This window comes from Periplaneta americana, chromosome 17 (assembly GCF_040183065.1).
Source record: "Periplaneta americana isolate PAMFEO1 chromosome 17, P.americana_PAMFEO1_priV1, whole genome shotgun sequence".
In the NCBI taxonomy this organism is placed as follows: domain Eukaryota; kingdom Metazoa; phylum Arthropoda; class Insecta; order Blattodea; family Blattidae; genus Periplaneta; species Periplaneta americana.
In genome coordinates this window covers 54,526,885-54,548,439 of record NC_091133.1, presented here as the reverse complement: position 1 = coordinate 54,548,439, position 21,555 = coordinate 54,526,885, and the positions used below count along the sequence as shown (strand labels likewise).

General features: G+C 34.3%; 1 protein-coding gene across 1 annotated transcript in view; it reads left to right on the top strand.

The window, feature by feature from the left end:
- The window catches only part of LOC138692935 (uncharacterized), a 100,186-nt gene that overhangs the window by 63,333 nt on the left and 15,298 nt on the right, over positions 1 to 21,555 (top strand). The window contains exons 3-7 of the mRNA XM_069816324.1: positions 4,415 to 4,468; positions 11,438 to 11,572; positions 15,808 to 15,954; positions 17,895 to 18,023; positions 20,118 to 20,299. Of these exons, the coding sequence (XP_069672425.1) occupies positions 4,415 to 4,468; positions 11,438 to 11,572; positions 15,808 to 15,954; positions 17,895 to 18,023; positions 20,118 to 20,299 (647 nt within the window). The remainder of the gene's footprint in view (positions 1 to 4,414; positions 4,469 to 11,437; positions 11,573 to 15,807; positions 15,955 to 17,894; positions 18,024 to 20,117; positions 20,300 to 21,555) is intronic.

The window sequence follows — 21,555 nt, the reverse complement described above, 5'->3', positions numbered from 1 at the left end:
TAATGGTTGAAGTAATTATTTTTGGAATGATGTCATGGATTCCAAATGTTTTGATACGAGCTTTACTCATACGGATGTTTCTGATTTTTTTATTTTATCTTCTATGAAATTTGGTATAAATAAATCTCAGTACCTTATAAAATATCAATACGTAGGCACGTCATGTGTAAATTTCTCTGTCGCTATCATTGAATGACTGCAAATTCGACTTCACTGAAGATCTGAACATAAATTCAAATTAGCTCATCAATCAAATATGGAACAATTTGCTTTTTTCTGTCATCATAATCATCTTCATTACCATCATCACATGGTGGTCGTCAACCTACAAACAAAAATTCTCATAGGGGCAGACAAAAATGTTATTTTTTTTCTTTCGCCATGTTGATAATGTCAAAATAAGTGCTTATACAAATTTTGGCTACTCGAACGCAATTAAAAGGGTCTTAAAAATAAGTTTCCCTTGGACCGTTCACAGAAAGAAAACACAGTTTCACGGAAAAAATTATTGCAACAGATACAACTGTTGAGCTTTTCATCAACATATTCTCCACTGGAATTGAGGCATATGTCATACTATGGGATCGACAGAGAGGTGCAGACGGCTGTCAAACACTGGTTCCGATCCCAGACGGCAGACTTCTACGACACAGAGATATAAAAGTTGATCCCAAATGTCTACTATACTGTTACTCATGTACTAGTTCGACCTGATTTATAAAAACAAAATTTTCATCATAACAAACATATTATTTAAAGGCAATTTATTGCGTTCATAAATGCCACTGCATAATATAGACCTGAAGATGAATATTTCATAGTGGAAAACGTTTATCTTTAAAACTTGAAAACAAAATATGTCTAATACTTACACTACATAATGTTCTATGGTAAGTCATAGATTGAATCATTTGAACGATATTATTTGTGAACTATTTGAGACATGTCATCAAACATTAGGGCTGTCTTCCTTTCCTTTAAAACTAATAACTCAAATTAAACCCCATATCCAGAGAGGCGTGAAGGAGGACTTGATTTGTCAGTTGGTTGCAGACAATTGAGTAGTACGAAGAAACGCCGCAATTGAGCGCGTCGCTACAGGACAGTTGTTAAGAGGGGTCGTTTGTTTTCAGAGTTCTCCCACACCACTTTTAGGCGAGTGTTAACAGCAGAATTCATCTCTATAAAGATATTTGAGCGTTTCAGAGAGAGAGTGAGCTAAACCACACATTATTTTGTTAGAATGATACTATTAACTTTATTGTAGCATTAAATGTGTTCACTCGCGAGCATTCTCCTAAGTTGCCATAGAAACCATTATCCACATTTGAGTTGTCATAAGAATATTAAATACGTAGGAGTTGCAACACAAAGTATAGAAAACATTAATTACGTGAGTATACTGTACATATGTGTATTACGTACCATGAACTGTAGGTAACACTTTTCAGGTCGAGAAAACATTTCGAGAATTTGAGGCCCGTAGGGGGCGAGGTTTCCTGATCATTCGTCATCTGAAAAGTCACTTATAGTTTGCTGTTACTGAAGTACTTTTTTTGCAGTTCCTGAAAAAAAAGGGAAGTAAAAATGTCAACATCTTACTTCTGTATTTTGCATTAGTTTGATGAATTTATGAAAAATTCAATTGCTTGTCTTTTTGAGGTAGCATATGACTTTGTTGCTAGGTTGGATTGCTAATGATTCGGAATTTAATCCGTGAGTAAACAATGTGTTTAAAAATTAAGTTTGATAGTGATACATTCATTCACTTATTCATTCTTAGTATTCTGCCCAAGGGCATGTCTTTCACTATTCTCCAGTCTTTCCTATTTTCTGCCTTCCTCTTTGTCTCTTCATATGACACATATATCTTAATGTCGTCTATCATCTGATATTTTCTTCTGCCCCGAACTCTTCTCCCGTTCACCACCCCTTCCAGTGAATCCTTCAGAAGGCAGTTTCTTCTCAACCAGTGACCCAGGCAATTCCTTTTCCACAGTATAAATGATATGTTAGTAAAATTACAGTTATGAGTGAGAAGTGTTAATAATGGAAAACAGCGTTATCGATTAAGCTGCATTAATTGCTTGAAAAATCCAAGCAAAAGTATGAAATAAGTTATAATCTTTTTCGATAGTGGTACGGCGCGGCGCTAAAAACGTGGCTATTCATACCAGAGAGGGCTTTACTCGCATATTTTCGGAATTAACTGAAAAAAAAACGAAAAATATGACATTTATTAGAACTGTCGATGGACTAAAACTTTAGATCGGTTAGCAGAACACATTTAATCGATGAAGGCACAATGCAGACCGTTATTTGTGAATGAAAAAATAATGACTGTAACATCAATGTATATTTATCAAGCCCTAAATTTTGTTAAAGATCATTCACAAATATGTTGACACATAGGAATGATGTTCATGTATACAACACCAGAAATCGTGACCTTTTTGATATACCTAAGTGTAGGCTAACCAAAACAATGAATAATTATTTTGTGATGTCTTTAAAAATTGCAAATTTCCGACACATGTTCTTAATCTGGAAAGGAAGTCTTTTAACAGACTTGTCTCTGGTTCTTTAATCAACAAACCCTTTTATGATATTAATGAGTTTTTGAATGTTAATGTTGTTGAGTGTTTTGATACAATTTTATAGTTTTTTATGTCTTTGTTGTTTATTTTTATGTATGACTTGACTTTGTCAATTTCACAAATTTGTGTTCACTGTTTATAAATATAAATAAATATAAATATTAATCGAATTTTTATGGATTTTAAACAGTGTTTCTAAATTTGAACAAAAACCATAATATATTTTTATAGAATTATTCTCTATGCTTTAAAGAAAAACTCACGTTTATACAAAGTATTTTTAATTGTATTGATGTATATCATAATTTTAAACAATTAACACTAACGATGCATACAAAAACTTCGAAAACATTCCAATGTGTACTTATTTATAGTCACATTTCCTTGCTCCAGCCAAACACCTCAATACGTTGGTAGTAGGCCTACTTCACAATTTTATTCATTACTTCAGTCACTTTAGCTCAGAGGTGCTCAACCTTATAATACTGCGGGCCAATATTTAAAAAAATGTTCTTTTGGAGGGCCGCAGACATCCTCCAATAATAAATTATTTACATAAATGTCTTACTAATTAATTATTACTGTAATTTATAGTAATTAATCATACAAATCTGTTCAAATATACTTTTTTTAGTTTTAAGTTTGAAACTTTACTATCGGGCCGCAGCAAACACAGTGACGGGCCGCATGAGGCCCACGGGCCGCGGGTTGTGCACCGCTGCTTTAACTCATGGTACAGCCTTCATTACTAGACGCTCCAACGTTGATTGAGATAATAAACTGAAAGCAGTAGCTTTAGTAGACTTAGATCCACCTTCGACAGGATTAACATGTTTAAGATGATGTTGGAAACTACTTGTGCTTTCATTATAACAGTAATTCTCCGCATTTCTTACAAAAGACTGTTTTTATGGTGGTCACTTTTCCACAATCTCGCAATTTAAATCCGAAACTTTCACCAAGTTTTTCCATGCAACGATTCATAAGTCATATTTGAAGGGTTCAGAGTCATAGTGGGCCAAGCGCCATATATTAAAAACGGAGAAAAGAAGGGTCAAAGTTAAGTAAATACCATAATTCAATTAATTATATAGCAAATGATATAAATTATGCACATTAAAACCAAATTATATGTCAATTTTCATTAAACTATGGTATTCACTTAAATTTAACTCTTCCTTTCTCCGTTTTTAGTAAATGGCACTTGGCCCATTATGGCTCTGAACCCTTCATTTGTAACTAAAGTTTACAACATATAACACTAAATACAATTGCCTCTTGAATAAGCAGAAAAAACGCACAATTATTGGAAATGAACTAATAAGCCACCGAAATCAGAGGATTAACAGTTTCATAAACAACTAATGGACAAAGTCAGGTGCATATAAATGAAACAAAAATATTGAATTCTAAGAAATATCGTTACTCAGATCGTTAATCTTCCAATTGCAAATTTCCAGCTGCCTTTGGATGGCTGTTTTGACAAAGAACAGCATGTCCGCAAATAGAATACAATATATGGTAGGTTCTTTCCGTATCTTGTGAAAGTAATGGTCGCCTTAGCAGTATTTTCAAATAAAAAAGCCATTAAGGAGGGATATGTGCGTAGTTGTACTTTATTGCTTTTAGTTTTCTAAAGAAAGAAGATAATACATCAGTTTACACCGCTGATCTCTGTTGGTTCGATTAATCTTTTTTTAACATAAGGTCATTTGTAAGGTACTTTAAAAAACGAATCCGAAATTTAAAGAATTGTTGAAAATATCTAATATTTCACTAATATCGCATTTAATATGCCAATTCCTTTTTCGTTTCAGGTCGTCCCGGAGAAGTGGGACCTCATGGACCTCCAGGCCCTAAGGGTCCCCGAGGTGAGTTATTTATTTATTCTTTTTTTTTTGTGTGTGTGTGTGTACCGACCAGAGCTAGGAAGTTGGTACTAAAACTGTCAAGTTGTGTGAGCATGGACTATATCTCTACCGAATGAAAAGTAATAGCGTATCTCTCAATGTCAGTGAACCAGAACGACAAACATGTACAGCCGAGTAGTAACCAAACTTGTGATCTAATCGTCCACAGCCTTAGAACAAGATGTCACGAGTCCTATTTTGAATTATGGAGGAACACAAAATGTTCTCTTTAGAATTATAAATAGTATACAACTAATATTATTAATTTACCATTCGTGTTTAGTTTTTTCCGATAAGTCAGTTATTAAGTACGCCTACTATATATAAGTTTAAGTTATCTATCTTATGACTTATCATTGATACAATATTAACATTTGCTAATAATGTTAATTATTAAAAATGCATTAACGTTTACTTCTATTGTATAGCATCATCACACACAATTTGTTTTTACGATATCTAAATTATTAAGTTACACAGGGGAATAATTTGTCCTTATAGTAAACCATCAAATTTGATAAGTATGGTAATGACAATGAGTAATGTTAATTCACGAGTTTTATGTATATGTATTTGAGTATTAAGTGGAAAAAATTATATTAATATCTGATTGCAATACATTTACATTTGAAAATAATTATCATGTTCTATTAGTGTAGGTAACATATATACCCGCATGGGCTGATTACCTGGTTGGGTTTTTTCTGAGGTTATCCCCAACCATAAGGCAAATATCAGGTAATCTATGGCGAATCCTCGGCCTCATTTCGCCAAATATCATCTCGCTATCACCAATCCCATCGACGCTAAATAACCTCGTATTTGATACAGTGTCGTTAAATAACCAAGTATATAAAAAACTGCAAATTCTTTACGGTACTACAAAACATGCTTTGCGATCGTCATTTGTTTACCGCATAGATACTCAACTGAAAATAAAGCTCCGTTCAAACGTTTTGGTGAAGCTAACATTGGTGAACTAGAATTTTAGGAAGTCAATTCATATTTTATTGTATTGCAGTACTTTATTTCTTCTAATATGTATATACTTTCTTCTAATAGTGTAATAGTAAATTAATCTTACTCTAGTTTTGATTTTCTCTAGATAAATCAAAACCTTTAGTGAGATTACTGTTGATAATTTTTAGGAATTGCTTTATTATTTGAAATTAATAATGTGAGCATGTAATTTCTATTGAAGACTATGTTATATAACAGGTTTTAAGAAGATTTGTACGTGAACTCATGGAAAAAATCGTTATCGCTATGCTAATATATAAACTACAGATGCACGAAAAGTTGTAATTTTCAAAGCCTTATAATACACAATTTAGGAAAATGTTTAAAGTGTGAGACAAATTTTTAATATAGAGATTTATTATTATTCGCTATTACATCATGGTATGTAAATATATACATTTTAACTTACGATATGTGATTATTAATGTACACAACTAAAAAAAAACGGTATGGAGTTGAAATTTTGAGAAGACTTTCAGAACTCAGTCACATTATAAAGAAAATATTATTATTATATTTATATAAATTTGCGAACTAATAGAAAGTGTATTTAGATTTTACAAGGCACTTTGTGCCACAATTAGCGTACTCCACTTTTAATGCAACATCAGAAACAAAACTTAATCTCATAAACACTTAGGTCTACGTAGAAAATATAGGAACAAGGTCCGTATTGTTACAGTTAAAAACGAACATTTTATCGGACTGTATTTATTTATTTCTCTTTGTGTTTCAATTCATCCTATTAAAGAGATAAAATAATTACTAGAAAGTGATGAGTCCCGCAGTAATACACAGATTACAAATGGCTGCAATCGTTTAATGAAGAATTAAATTTTAATGGAAATATTAAAATATAATCCAGGTTTAAATATTGATTTGCTGTATTTTACTAAATTGCTATATAGAGTTAATTTATATTATTGCAGTACAAATTGTTTTTGTTTATTAATTTTAATTTTTATTATTTAGGTTGAAGGTCATAGTTTAGAGTAGCTATATACAGAGTCATTCATGAAGAAAGACTGTAACTTTAGAATACCATTTTGAAGCCATTTTGAGTAGAAAGTTGATATGAATATGGGTCCGATTTTTAACGTTATGGATTCTTTATTCTAAGAAAATAACTACGTTACCATTACTCACATTACACGTGATTTGTAATGTGTGTTTATTTATACCAAATAAGCCAGAAAAGGGCGTTCTTGTCTGTGCAGCTTAGGACAGAAAAACTTGTCTCTGTCTTGTACATGAAAAAGTTATCTCCAACTTTGGCTCACATCGTTTCCAGCAGGATTTACATGTGAGCGTTTATGTGGGAAAATAGCTCTAATGTCTTAGAATATATGCTGCTCTTATTTTTTAAGGTATTGTAACACGCAGCTGCCACAGACGTTGCGGTAACTCATAACGAAGATGCTAGACTTGGAAGTTAAAAGCTTTCAAGGTAGTACTAGTGATGTTTCGAATCCTAATGACTACCCACTTTTTATTTATTTATTTTAGGCCTATATTTAAAGTTTACTCTTCTTTTACTATACGTTAATTATTATTTAGTCATTTATTTCTGAAATATAATAATAATAATAATAATAGTGAATAATAATTATAATAATAATAATAGTTAATAATAATAATAGTGAATAATAATTATAATAATATTAATAATAATAATAATAGTTAATAATAATAATAATAATAATAATAATAATAATTGTTATTATTATAACATGGGAGGGGTAAAAGTAAGAAGAAGAAGAATAAAGTGCATAAGATTTGCTGATGATATGGCGTTGTTAGCAGAAAAGGAGATGTTACTAAGGGATATGCTCCTGGAGCTAAATGACAGCTGTGAGCAGTATGGAATGAAAATAAATACAAACAAGACGAAGACCATGGTTGTCGCAAGAAAAATAAAGTAGGTAAAAAAAATGTAAAGGTATCCCCGTAACATACCATGAAGGCACTTGGGGGGCATGGAGGTAGAGCTCCATGCTTTCCATGACCTCGGTACTAGAATGAGGTGGTGTGGTCGGCATCACGCTCTGGCCGCCTTTTACCCCCGGGAAAGACCCGGTACTCAATTTTATAGGAGGCTGAGTGAACCTCGAGGCCATTCTGAAAGTTTGGCAACGAGAAGAAATCCTGTCACCACCTGGAATCGAACCCCGAACCTTCCAGTCCGTAGGCAGCTGCTCTACCAACTGAGCTACCCGGCCGAAATAAAGTATGTAAACTTGAGAATTTTAATGAGGCAGTAGAGCAAGTGAACAGCTTCAAATACTTAAGATGTACTATAAGCAGTAACACGACCTGCTGCCAGGAAGTCAAAAGGAGGATAGCAATGGCAAAGGAAGCTTTTAATAGAAAAAGGAGCATCTTCTGCGGACGTCTGGAAAAAGAACTAAGGAAGAGACTAGTGGAGTTCATTGTGTGGAGTGTGGCATTGTATGGGGCAGAAACATGGACATTAAGACGAAGTGAAGAGAAGCGACTAGAAGCATTTGAAATGTGGATATGAAGAAGAATGGAGCGTGTGAAGTGGACAGACAGAATAAGAAATGAAGCTGTGTTGGAAAGAGTGGGTGAAGAAAGAACGATGCTGAAACTGATCAGAAAGAGAAAAAGGAACTGGTTGGGTCACAGGCTGAAAAGAAACTGCCTACTGAAGAATGCACTGTAAGGAATGGTGAACGGGAGAAGAGTTCGGGGCAGAAGAAGATATCAGATGATAGACGACATTAAGATGTGTGGATCATATGCGGAGACTAAGAGGAAGGCAGAAAATAGGAAAGATTGGATAATGCTGAGTTTGCAGTGAAAGACCTGCTCATGTGTGTATGTGTGTCTGTGTGAATGGTCATTTGCGGTCGCTATCTTCGTACTCTAAAACACACACACATAATGTAATGAGATAATGACATTATAATATCAAGAACTTGAAAAAGATTGATTTAAAGAGCACAAGAATGGGAATCTGTAGTAAAAAACATCAAACTAAATTGAATGACCTGAGGAATAAATAAAACAATTTTATTGTTTAGGTTTTTCAGATCTTAATATAATGACCGCTCCAAATGTACACATTTATATAGCACGAGGACTCTGGTACGTATGAAATGGCTGTGTTTCATGTCAAAGGAATAGTATAGCCAGCATTCTTCAGAAAAGAGGAAGAACAAACAACGAGATGGAAGTCTTAATGGAGCGAAATACTTTCCAGCTGGCGAGCGTATTTTATATCTCAGACAGAATGCCCTCCAATCTCTCACATAATGCTCCTAGACTTCGGGGTAGGGGGATAGGATTACCAGAAAACGGCCATTCACTCAATCTCGGCAGAAGCGCAATGCTGTCGTAAAAAAAAAACGTCCGCCGATTTGCTTTTATTTCCCGCTTTACGTTGAACACAGCCTCCGAAAACAATAACGCATCGCATAACCTTCTGCATTAAAAGAAATGAATTTGATTTCCCTTTCGCTACGGATTAAGACCTAAATAATTGGATTACCAATTTATTGCCTCGAGCACGGAAGCCCTGGCTGCAAAGAAAAACTCGAAGGACGGAAAAAGAAATTTATATTCACTCTTTGTGGAAGAAAGAAGCTTCAGTCCGCTGAAGTCGTTCATGGATGAAATTAATTTTACATTTAAAATTTCGCTGTGTAAACTTTTTCTTCGCTCTTTTTTTTTCGCCTCGCTAATAATATAAGGTTTACAACTATGATTACGAGAAAAATTTACCTGGGTCCTTTAAGAACATAACTGAATCGCTTCCATTGTTGTAAGAAATTGATTTAATACATGTACTATAATAAAGAGTTGTAAACAAGATTGAATTTCTGTTCATACTCTTTCTTCCTTACAATACACTATTTACTGTGTTGTTAGCATAGAACGTTTTTCAGCGTACCACCTGAGAAAAATTGTAACAAAAGCTACAGCATTGCCCCTTATGGGAGTTGTGCCGATGCCGTCCACAAAGCATTCGTTAAAGAACTTAATTCGTTCATTCATGGCCCAGGTTATGCTTCGACTGCAACATTGATCAAATGGAATGCTCAGTCAGCCTATACTTATTATGTTGGCGGATTCATCTTATATTTTAAGGGGTCATTTGTATCAAGGATTTCTTAAAACTACAATATTGATCAAATGGAATACGTAACCTATACTTATTATGTTGGTGGATCCATCCTTATTTTTTTTATTATTATTTTCTGAGGCTATCTGCATCGAAATATTTCCTGAAAAATAAAACCACCCAGTCATCCTGGATGTCGTCTCTTTATATAGGCAATTCCAATAGTAACGATGACCTATTAATTAATAAATGAATAATGATGTATTTTGATGCTTCTTTTCACGGGGCTGTTTAAAAAAGGTTGCTGTAGATACGTGATTTCGGTATCAGGAACTTCGAGAGTCATGTCCAAAGTTATCTAGAGTTTCTTCTGTGAGACTGTACATGGCTGTTTACGCTTCTTATCAAGAACACTTCCCGTTTCACAAAATTTGTTTATCAAACTTTGAATGGAACTTCGATTTGGAACTTGGACACCAGGGTATCTGTCGTGAAATAATCTCCTTACAGCACGAGCCGATTCTTTATGCATGTATGAATCATAATGAATACTTCTTTAGGGAATAGAATACCTGTATTGAGCTATATTAACTTAATTAGCACACTGTATTACGTCGCCTAAAGAACACGTGTTTATCTTGAAAGAGCACAATTCACACTGACGCCTGACGAGATCTTGAGCGCGGTGGAAGTGGGAAATTTATAACCGGCTTAGCAGCTGGTTCCGTCGGCTAGCCGTAAGTCATGAAAGCGAGGACGCACGAAGGACTGTTCACCCAGTATGTGTGAGTCTCTTCATTGAACATTAAAGTTCGTAAAGCAGTGCTTTCTAATAAGCATTTATAAGAATTAACTGAGTACATCACTAAACACACCAACCCGACTTCAAAAAGCTGACAAATAGAATGGAAACTCACAGAGTTCCTTGCAAAACATGTTATTTCAAAAAGCATTATTCAATTCCTCAGCTTTCTTCATTTGTATTATAATTGTATGTATGTTTTTATTCACACTGCAAATGGGTATATACCCGGTAGCAGTGGTAACTAATTACACTCAATAATGGCAATAATAAATACAATTAATAATAATGTAATAATAATAATACTAATAATTAATACTGATAGTAATTAATATTAATAATAATAATAATAACAATAACAGGGAGCACCCTAAATTAAATGAAGCACGATCACTTAAAATAACATTTAAAGTAAATATAATTTGTATCTTAACCCTAAGTTCGAACTAAAACCCACGAGCATGATATGGTCATACCTGTACAAGTATCTTTCAGCACTACACTCATTTCGCTGGCAACTCACTCACTGCACTGGAACTACGACACATTTAACTGATTCTATCCTGATTTCACTAACACTTCATCTCAATAATATTACAATTCCATATTTAATTAAATGTTCTGTTGTCATTTAACTCCAGTATATTTGAGTGAATTGAAAGCTAATATTCGTGAAGAGATTCGCTTGATCTCCGTTGAGATGTTGCAACGGGTTATGTCTGCATACACACACAAAGGAACAAGAAAAGGAAACAAATTTTAAGAACATTTTATTTACGTTGTAAATTTATCGCTTTTCCTGCTGTGTCATCTATAATCCATATTTTTTATGTCTCTCCGTTATATAGGTAACTATTATTATTACAAGAATATGACTCGAGCCCTGACATATTCTGTGACTAAAGAAAGGGATTATAAGACAGGTTTCATCCGAGTAGTGCAGTTCCTCCTAGCGCTTCTCCTTGTCATTGGAACACTCTGTATACGCCTGCACATTCCTGACTGTGATAATGGTGTGATGCAGGGCTGACAGGGCCCAGAGGACGGCCGGGCAAACCAGGCACGCACGGCATGCCGGGAATCCCGGGAATCAACGCCTGGACCGTCAAAGTGAACGGCACCGTCAGCAACGATCTGCTCATCCCGCCTTCCATAGCAGGTGAGTGACCTACACTCCCAGGTACCAGTAAAACAATACTTATGATATAATTTTATCTTTCCAGCGTCCTATCTTTCTCCTTCTCTTTTATTCCTTCCCTTCTCCTCTGTTCCTTCACCTCTCCTCCTGCTATCTTCCCTTTTCTCATTTATTTTTTCTTTCTTTCTCATCTCTTTTCTTCCGTTTCCTTTTTTATTTTTCTCTTCTCTTCTCTTCTCTTCTCTTCTCTTCTCTTCTCTTCTCTTCTCTTCTCTTCTCTTCTCTTCTCTTTTGTCGTTTATTTTTTATTTCTTCTCTCCTCTCTTTTCTTCCTTCTCCTCTTTTCATTTCTCTGTTCTCTTTTCCCTCCTATTTTTTTCCTTTTCCTTACTCTTCTCTTCTCTTCTCTTCTCTTCTCTTCTCTTCTCTTCTCTTCTCTTCTCTTCTCTTCTCTTCTCTTCTCTCTCCTTTTGTCATTTATTTTTTATTTCTCTTCTCTTCTCTTCTCTTCTCTTCTCTTCTCTTCTCTTCTCTTCTCTTCTCTTCTCTTCTCTTCTCTTCTCTTCTCTTCTCTTCTCTTCTTTAAAATATATTTTTTGTGCTATTTAGCTCTTGTATAATTATGTCAAGTGCTTACGCTTTCGATATTTTGTCATATTTGAGAGATTGTTATTTGTAAGTTATTTCGTGCATAGCCTATCTTTTTATTAATAGTGTTGCATTATATCTCTACTGGCGGGCGACCATTGAATTTCAAGGGGCTTATCTTTGTCAAGGGCGTCAGAATATTAAAAAGCATTACAACCTTCTGCTGTCTCTCTTCCTCCTCACCGTATACTGTGACGTTGCACAGAGACAGAGTGATAAATAAAGAATCTGTATGTTTAAACTCTAAATATTTATGTAACATTTTCGATCATACCTTTATTTTGTCATTGAAATATTTCTCCCACTGATTTTTTTCGAAATACAATATATGGTTGCACTGCAAATTCTGTGCTACTTTAATGTAGATTAAGATTACGATCACCTAAGTTATACTGAATTTCTATGGGGAGCGGAACAGCCGATGGGCCTTTGCCATGGTGGTGGTGGTGGTGGTGGTGGTGGTGGTGGTGGTGGTGGTGGTGGTGGTGGTGGTGGTGGTGGTGGTGGTGGTGGTGGTGGTGGTGGTGGTGAAATAATGGAAAATTGTTAGTCGGCAAATAGCCGATTAAAGTTACTCTGTATTAGTGTTTAAAATATACATAAATATAAACCTATATACAGGTATTTTCGGAAGAGAGATTCTTACAATTTGCTGTATGTATTTTAATATATTTGATCAGTGAATTATGAATACAATAAAAATCCGACCATTATATAGAAAAGGCTACCTATGATAGATATACAAGCCGGTGGAAACGTGTAGTTCTGCAATTATTTCGACATTAAATAATAGTTAGACGATCCCTTGAATCAAAGGTAAAATTTGTGCCTTGTTTTGATAGCAGCATTTTATATGACGATCTGTGTGTTATAAAAACAAACGTATCGTAGAATCATCTGTACACAGAATTTCACTTCATTTAAAAGCACGCAGAATCTGAAACAAGCCCTCAATCAACATCATTCATTTCACATAATTTAGCAACATTTGTCATGTCTGTAAAAAGAGCAGGAGGACGGAATTAGTACGTAATACGAATACTGTATTCTGAATCTCTCAAAGCATACCACGAACGTTTCTGTGCAGTAGGAATGCAGGGAAAGTAAAAAAAAAAAAAATGTTATTCTAACTAAATCAAGCATTCTCCTCGTCCAATAAGAGACCTGAGTGGCTTGTAGAGTATTCTCTCTCACTCTCCTTCCCCCCCCCTCTTTCTCTCTCTCTTTTTACTACACAATTTGACTGTCTACCTCTTTGACAGCTTCGATCTGCCGACTGTTATACGTATATTTTGACGGGTTATAATTAAATTCTATCTACATGACAAGGTTTGTGACTTCAGATTCAATATTCTGGTTGAATTTATTTACACATAACTAAAAAAGAGAGACCTGAAATTTCATCTGTCAGTCATAAGGTCATAACGAGTGAAAGCTTTTAAACATACTCGTATAACTGTCTGCATATACCGAGCTTTCATTTCAAAACTTACCAGTTTAAATAAGTATTTATTTCTATTAAATTTAACTTAAAAGATGTCAATTTAGATATTGAGGGAGAAGTTAAAACCAGTGTTCATTGCATTTTATATTTAACCTTCCTTACTCTCCACCGCTTTGAAATTTCAAATTGCACCCCTATATTATGATACTTACAGTATATTTTGAAGAGTATTCAATTATTGTTTATATAGCTCATTCATTTTTTTCTCACATCTTTTGTTTTCTGTCCATGTTTTTCCTTCTGTTAGTTCTTATTACCTATTTCGATGTGTTGATAAAATATTAACACATTAAAATGCATACTTAGGCCCTATTTAAATCTTTAAAAGTGCATTTGTTTAAAATAAATTCGCCAGAAATGTTTTGGACAATATTGGAGCCACATTAATCCCTACTGAACTACTCCATGTACATACATAGTTAATTCACTACCATTAGGACTAAGCGACTGTGCTATTACGCATTACCACAAAGACTAAGCGTAGCGTTGTAGACAACAGTAGTGGGGCGTACTGCGTTGCCAAACCAAGAATGTTGAATTCTGATTGTATCTGCAATAAAAGAAGTGCGACGAAATGAAACGTACGTCCTAAGGGTAATTGCGACGAAAATAACTGCAGTGCCACAAACCTACAGAAATATAGCACAAGACGTTGAGGTCTGTTGAAATAGCGCATAAGGAATCTTCAAAATTTCTGATGATGTGAATTCAGATCGAGCACACACTATCCTATAGCAAAGTTAGATTTACCAACTTACATTATGTTACAATTAACTATGTAATATTTATTTATTCATTCATGTATTTATTTATTCATTTATTTATTAATTCATATATTCATCTATATATATATATATATATATATATATATATATATATATATATATATATATATATATCTGTCTGTCTGTCTGCCTCTCTATCTATCTATCTATCTATCTATCTATCTATCTATCTATCTATCTATCTGTCTGTCTGTCTGTCTGTCTGTCTGTCTGTCTATCTATCTATCTATCTATCTATCTATCTATCTATCTATCTAATCTATCTAATCTAATCTAATCTAATCTAATCTAATCTAATCTGTCTGTCTGTCTGTCTCTCTGTCTGTCTATCTATGTCTGTTTGTCTGTCTGTCCGTCCGTCCGTCTATCTATCTATCTATCTATCTATCTATCTATCTATCTATCTATCCGTTCATTCATTCATTATTTATTTAAATATTTATTTAACATGTAAATGTTACTCAACAGCAACTGATGATTGTACATTGCAAACAGAAATAATTTAAACAAATCGGTGAAGACCCAGATACTTGCCTGTAGTAACGTGGAATCCACTGTAGAGAAATCTGAGTAAGGACAACAACTCTCGAGAATTAATCCCCGAATCTTTTAGTAGATGTTAACGTACATGTAATTAGACAGACATAATTTTAAACGAAGTGAGTAATTTATGTCGAGTCTTGTTTTCCCTGCGTAAGAGGGATAAAATCGCCAACTGGAAGGGGAGGTCACAATGTGATGTCATATGTAGCCTTTCACGGGACTGATGAAGATAGCGGCGCACCTGCTCTGATGTAATCTGTTAACGGTAAAACGATTGCATTGAGTTTCCTCTTGTTTTTGATAAACTGTACAAAATAATGTTTCTGTCAGAGCAGCATATTTTTCTGTCATCGAAATGTTGATAAAACTGAAACGAACAAAACAGTTGTTCGGAAATTGACACAGATGAAGCCCCCTGATTCTTCTTTTGATTATTTTTTTCAACTCAACAGGTCGTTTGCTGTTGTTTGTTTTACTCCGGTAGTTTTCTTAATGCAAATTAAATTCAATGTTGGGAAGATCATGTTGCTTGGTAAGAAAAAATAGGCTAAATCTTCTGAATGTAACGTTTCAAAGACAAGAATATCTTATTTTCTCACCACAAGAAATGTTATAATAAAATGTTGTGATGCCGCAAAAACACACACTTCAAAGTTTTCTCTGTTTCTTTGGAGCCAATTTTTGAATGAAAATTCCCTTCTCCTTACTAGGTAGTGGAACTTTTTTATAACCAGCCATGTCTTGAGCACGGTTCTGCCATCTTGCGGTTGTTTCAGGATCTGGTTCCTTGCTGCATGTGAAGCCGATTGTGGTCCACGAAGGGGAAAATGTGCGACTCAGATGTGCGGCTACAGGCAACCCGCGACCCGCTGTCGAGTGGCGCAAGGTGGACGGCTCTGTTATTCCTCTGGGATCCTGGCAAGGTTCGTACTTTTATTATATTATATTATATTATATTATATTATATTATATTATATTATATTATATTATATTATATTATATGGAAGCTCGGCTAATTCCGCAGTACGGGTAATTCCGCAGTAGTGCATATATGATTTTACTGCAGCTTTACAATAGCGTGAACGTAAGTTTTGAGAGGCTGTCAATAGGATGAATGTTCTCTGCAGTGCTATAGAAAAAAATCAAGGATATTGGTCGACACCTCTGTTGGCAATACAGTGAAATATCGAAAGTTGCCTGTTTTTCATGTTTTGCTACACAGCTGTGAAGAAAGTGAGCCTTATTACGTATAAATTCTTCCTTTTATGTTACTTTCAAAATGTATTTCATAATTATTTACGACTGCGAAATTAGACAAAGTCCTATGGCGGAATTACCCGAGTTGTTCTTTTTCAACTGTAATGTATGTACAACTAAATATATTTGTATTATAATAGGTCTCTTTATCTCATTTGGTAATGGAAGGTTTCGTCCATGTCTGCATACCTTGATAATATTTTTCAATAAACATTTTGATAAAAATATGATAGATTTACTTCTTAATATTGCGGAATTAGCCGAGTCACCCCTTTATTATATTATATTATATTATACTAGCCGTACCCGTGCGCTCCTCTGCACCTGTTAGAAATAAATATAAAGTAATTACATAATTAAAATAGGACGTTTGATCCAGGGAACAACTTTTACAACAGCGCAAGATAATCTGCTTCGCTCATTACCCATCTTTTTTGCATTGCATTTATTGCATATATATTTTATGTATTTTAACACGATTCAATTGAACATAGTTAAAATTTGAATTATAAAATAATGGATTGCTAAGCTAACGTACTATTACTGCATACTAAATCAATACACTCTCGTTATTCGTTAATTCTCTGAGATTAAAATGAGTCTACATAAATATTATTTTAAGAAATACAGAAAACGAATGTACAAAATAGCCTATCAAATTTTCTGTGCATAAGAAGCTATTTTAATCTTACCTGTCCTCGATTTACTCAGACGTTACTGTAATAACATTATAGTATTATGTCCATCTAGAGAAACTACACTTTCCAATGGTGAAATAATAATTAATTATACAAATCGTTTAATTTAGCTTCTGATATTACTTCATAAAAACACAGAAACATTCTCTGTAGGCTATGTTTAATAGCTTTCGATTGTTGATGTCTAAGGCCCCTGTTTCGATTGTTGTTGTCCAAGGCCCCTTATAGACGAAGTCATTTGTTCTTAATTCATTGCACCGTCTTAGATGGCGTTATTTTAATTTTAAAACTCATTTATCTCATTAAATATCAGTGCTATCAAAATTTTGTAAAGAATAAAACTTATCGGAAATCATTTTTAAAAGAAACTTTTGTTATGTAACATTTTTCACAAAAATCAATAATAAGCGAGATATTTCGATTTATTTAATTCAGTCCCCCTTATAACCCCCCTTTTAAATAAAGTATTTTGAATGCCATATAGCCTAAAATCTAAGTTACAACGAACTTAATTTATATTCCAATTTTCATATAAATCGGTTCAGCCATTATCGCGTGAAAAGGTAACAAACATACAGACAGACATACAAACAAAATTTTCAAAAAAGCGATTTTCGGTTTCAGGGTGGTTAATTATATATATTAGGACCAATTATTTTTGGAAAATCGAAAATTACCAGAAAAATTTCGGCTACAGATTTATTATTAGTATAGATTATATTATATTATATTATATTATATTATATTATATTATATTATATTATATTATATTATATTATATTATATTATATATTATATTATATTTTTACCACAATACTTCTGCCCTATGGAAAACTTATTTATTTATTGCTCTCATTTTTATTATTGTCGCATAAGTTATTGCTAATAAGCGACTTATTGTCCTTTAGCCGTGTCCGTACCTGGCCACACACTCAACATCACCCGCATCAACCGGGGCCACATGGGCACGTATAACTGCATGGCGGACAATGGAGTACCGCCGCCTGCCAACCAGACCTTCGTGCTTGAGGTGCACTGTGAGTAATACATACATACATACATACACACACACACACATACATACATACATACATACATACATACATACATACATACATACATACATACATACATACATACATACATACATACATACATACATACATTACATACATACATACATACATACATACGGACATGGCGGACAATGGAGTACCGCCGCCTGCCAACCAGACCTTCGTGCTTGAGGTGCACTGTGAGTAATACATACATACATACATACACACACACACATACATACATACATACATACATACATACATACATACATACATACATACATACATACATACATACATTACATACATACATACATACATACATACATACATACATACGAGCTATTCCATCTCAAATCGACCGAAATATAGAGAAAATTGACCTTACAATTTCTAAATACAATGAAACTTTTTTTGTACATAGAGAACTGTGATACAATGCGTTGTGTAAAGTTTGAGGCATCAGAATTTCATAGTGTTTAAATTAAAAATATTTAAATTTATCGTATTTTCATAAAATTTGCAAATTTAAACTGTTGTAGCTCCGAAACCCTTCCACCCAATGATCAAAATCATGGTTTATTTTGATGCTGAGAAATTAAAGTTTATATTGACATATAAACATATTTTCTTACTTTTTATGGAAATGGAGAAATTTAGATTTTTTCTCATTAAGACGCCTTTGCTTAGGAAAAAATATTTTTAAAATATATAGTTAGATTCCGCATTGAAAGTACAAATAAACACATATTTTTTACTGATGGTATGTTGATAAGAAAGTATTGAAAATATCAAATAAAGAAAATAAATAGTACGCGCGTGAACTAACCAGCTGACTGTGAGACGGGAGCTAGCCTAGATAAGCAAGGCCAGGAGACAAACACGTCATGTTTTGTTTAGTAGCGCATAGCTGGGCTAGCTTTATCACAAGTTTTCATAAACACAGGAGTAAAATGACGCCCAACACTCTCTTATCTTCAGCTCTCGGCCAGTATGTGCGGTACTGCGTCGTTCAAGTCTGGGCGTATGAAAATAATTTATTTAATACCCTCGAAACTTATTGCCGTACCACTAAGCAAACAATGCCGAATTCCTCTTAATAATGCAAGGTTTTTTCTCAATATTTTTTACATTTTTACAAATGATCAAAAAGCCTAAAAGTAAGTAAAATCAGATTATCTGTCTCTCTGCACACAATAAAAACAAGGATTACTTCTTTTCATAACCTACCAAATGTCAGCTTCAAAATGAGCTCTCGTTCAATGTTCTACAGTAAATGGTTCCAGAGTTCTGAGCGCTGAAAGAGGCTTGTTTTTCTAAAATGCGCTAAATTTGTCGCTGAACAATACGAAAACCGTTTGACTTTCGATAGTATATTTTTTCAAATGCACTCTCCTCAGCACCTTCTATAAATAGGGAAAAAATTAGGGTATAAAAAATGCGAGGTTTTTTACTGATCGATTTCATATGGAATAGCCCATACATACAAAGTGTTATGCCCAAAGACAAACTGAACGTTCAGACGGTTAAAATTTCAACCATTCAAGAGGTTATGATATATATGTACATCAATTTGTTTTATTACATTTATTTTTTTATTTATTTTTAGAATTATATTGGTTTTTATGGGTTTTTATTTTGTTATTAATGATATAATTTATTCTATTGAATGGGATATTATTAGATATAATTCTGGATCTAGAAATTGTCTGAGCAACAGCACGTAAACCACCCAATAATGCATAATTAGAATTAGATGATCAACCAGCAATTATAACAGTATATACACCCAAGCTAGTACAACAAAGAAAAAATAATAACCCAACTCAAAAGAAATAAAACCAGTAAAATAAGGAATTACGAATCATACCAACAAAGACAAAAACAATCTAAAAACAGGAGCAGGCTACCAACCTTCAAGGAAACAACTACCTGATAATCTACATAACAGAATTCATTTTAGTTACTGAAAAGTAATATCAAATTGAAATGCAGTATAGTGGAATTCGAGGGGGAAATTCGGGTTCGAGCGCAATAGACTGCAGTCTGTATGCCATATTTTTTACACCGCAGTTCCACCGCTAATTCGCATCAGGAACCAGATGGTGGGCGTGCTGAATGGATCAACGGGCGTTCTGGAGTGCGATGTGGAGGCGTTCCCCGAAGCCGTGCGCTACTGGGAGCGCGCCGACGGCAGGCTTCTGGAAGAGGGGCTTAAATATAACATGGTGTACCGCGAGAGGGACAGATACAAGGTGAGTGCTTAGTGGACTGAGTGAGGGTGAGTGAGGAAGTTTGACGTTTTCTTTCCTTGCAGGTTGATTATAAATTTTCACGCTTAATATTGTTGAAAAATAAACCCAGAGAAAAGCAGTACTCACGCCAATATTTTAAACATGCGCGTACAAAGTACCATTTTCGAAGTAGAAATGAATTTGGCTTAGCCTACCATTAAACTATGCAACAACCTGCAAGTAGATCACGTACCAGCAACAACCAATGATAAGCCCGCAAAACGTGCTGCCTAGATTTCTGTAATAAAAAACATCTGTAACGTATTTATAAGAAAAAAATTAGCGTATTGTGAAGTCACGTGCGCGTCATGTTCATGTTATGTTTGAATCATATAGTACAGACTCGTGTACACTTCACCTGTACGAGCGTGTTCTTGCTCGCGGGCAACATGGGTACAGACACAGACTTCGGCTGTCGGATCCAAGCTCGTCGCATCAGTGGCGTGCATTTTAGAACTGTTTTACACGGAATATTTTAAAGTTCAGGAAAAAACATATTACATTCAATATTATCACTAACTTACAAATTGTGGTCAAACCACGAGTATCTAATGCTACATTCTTAATAAAAATAATATTACAATACATTTCGAGCATAATATTATGCTCATAAATTAACTTTTACATTCTTTTAGAAAAACATATTTCTGTGCCTCACAGTCCTATATGACATGACAACAGATTGATACATTTTCATGATATAGGACAAAATTCTTCTGCAGGTATTATTAAGTTTTGGTTAATGGTATCTTCATCATGAACAGTTTTAGAAGTCTTGCTAAATGTAAACAGTTCGGTAACTGAGCCGATAAGCTGGCTCGCTGTATATTCCTCAATGTCTCTTTAGTACGTAAAATATAGAAATGTATTTAAAATGTGATATGTACGCTGAGGGGTAATGGTGACAGATTGTGGTAGTGGTGGTGGTAATCATCATTGAGGGTGGATTCGTTGTTGTTGCGTGAGATTCACTCAGGGTAGCCGAGGTACGGTTGTGGTGTAGGTTGATGTCGGGAATAATACCAAGCCGGCTACTTAAATGAAAGGCAGCGTAAACTTCAAAACTATAAGTTTATTGTCGTATCCACTTGGTAAACCCTAGAATATGTATTTCCGGCTGACTTGTAATTCAATCGTTGGTCGCAATTCTGTATCGACTCAGTTGCAGCTCTGAATAAGCTCTATCCGATACTATAAATTCAATACTCTGTCCCGTA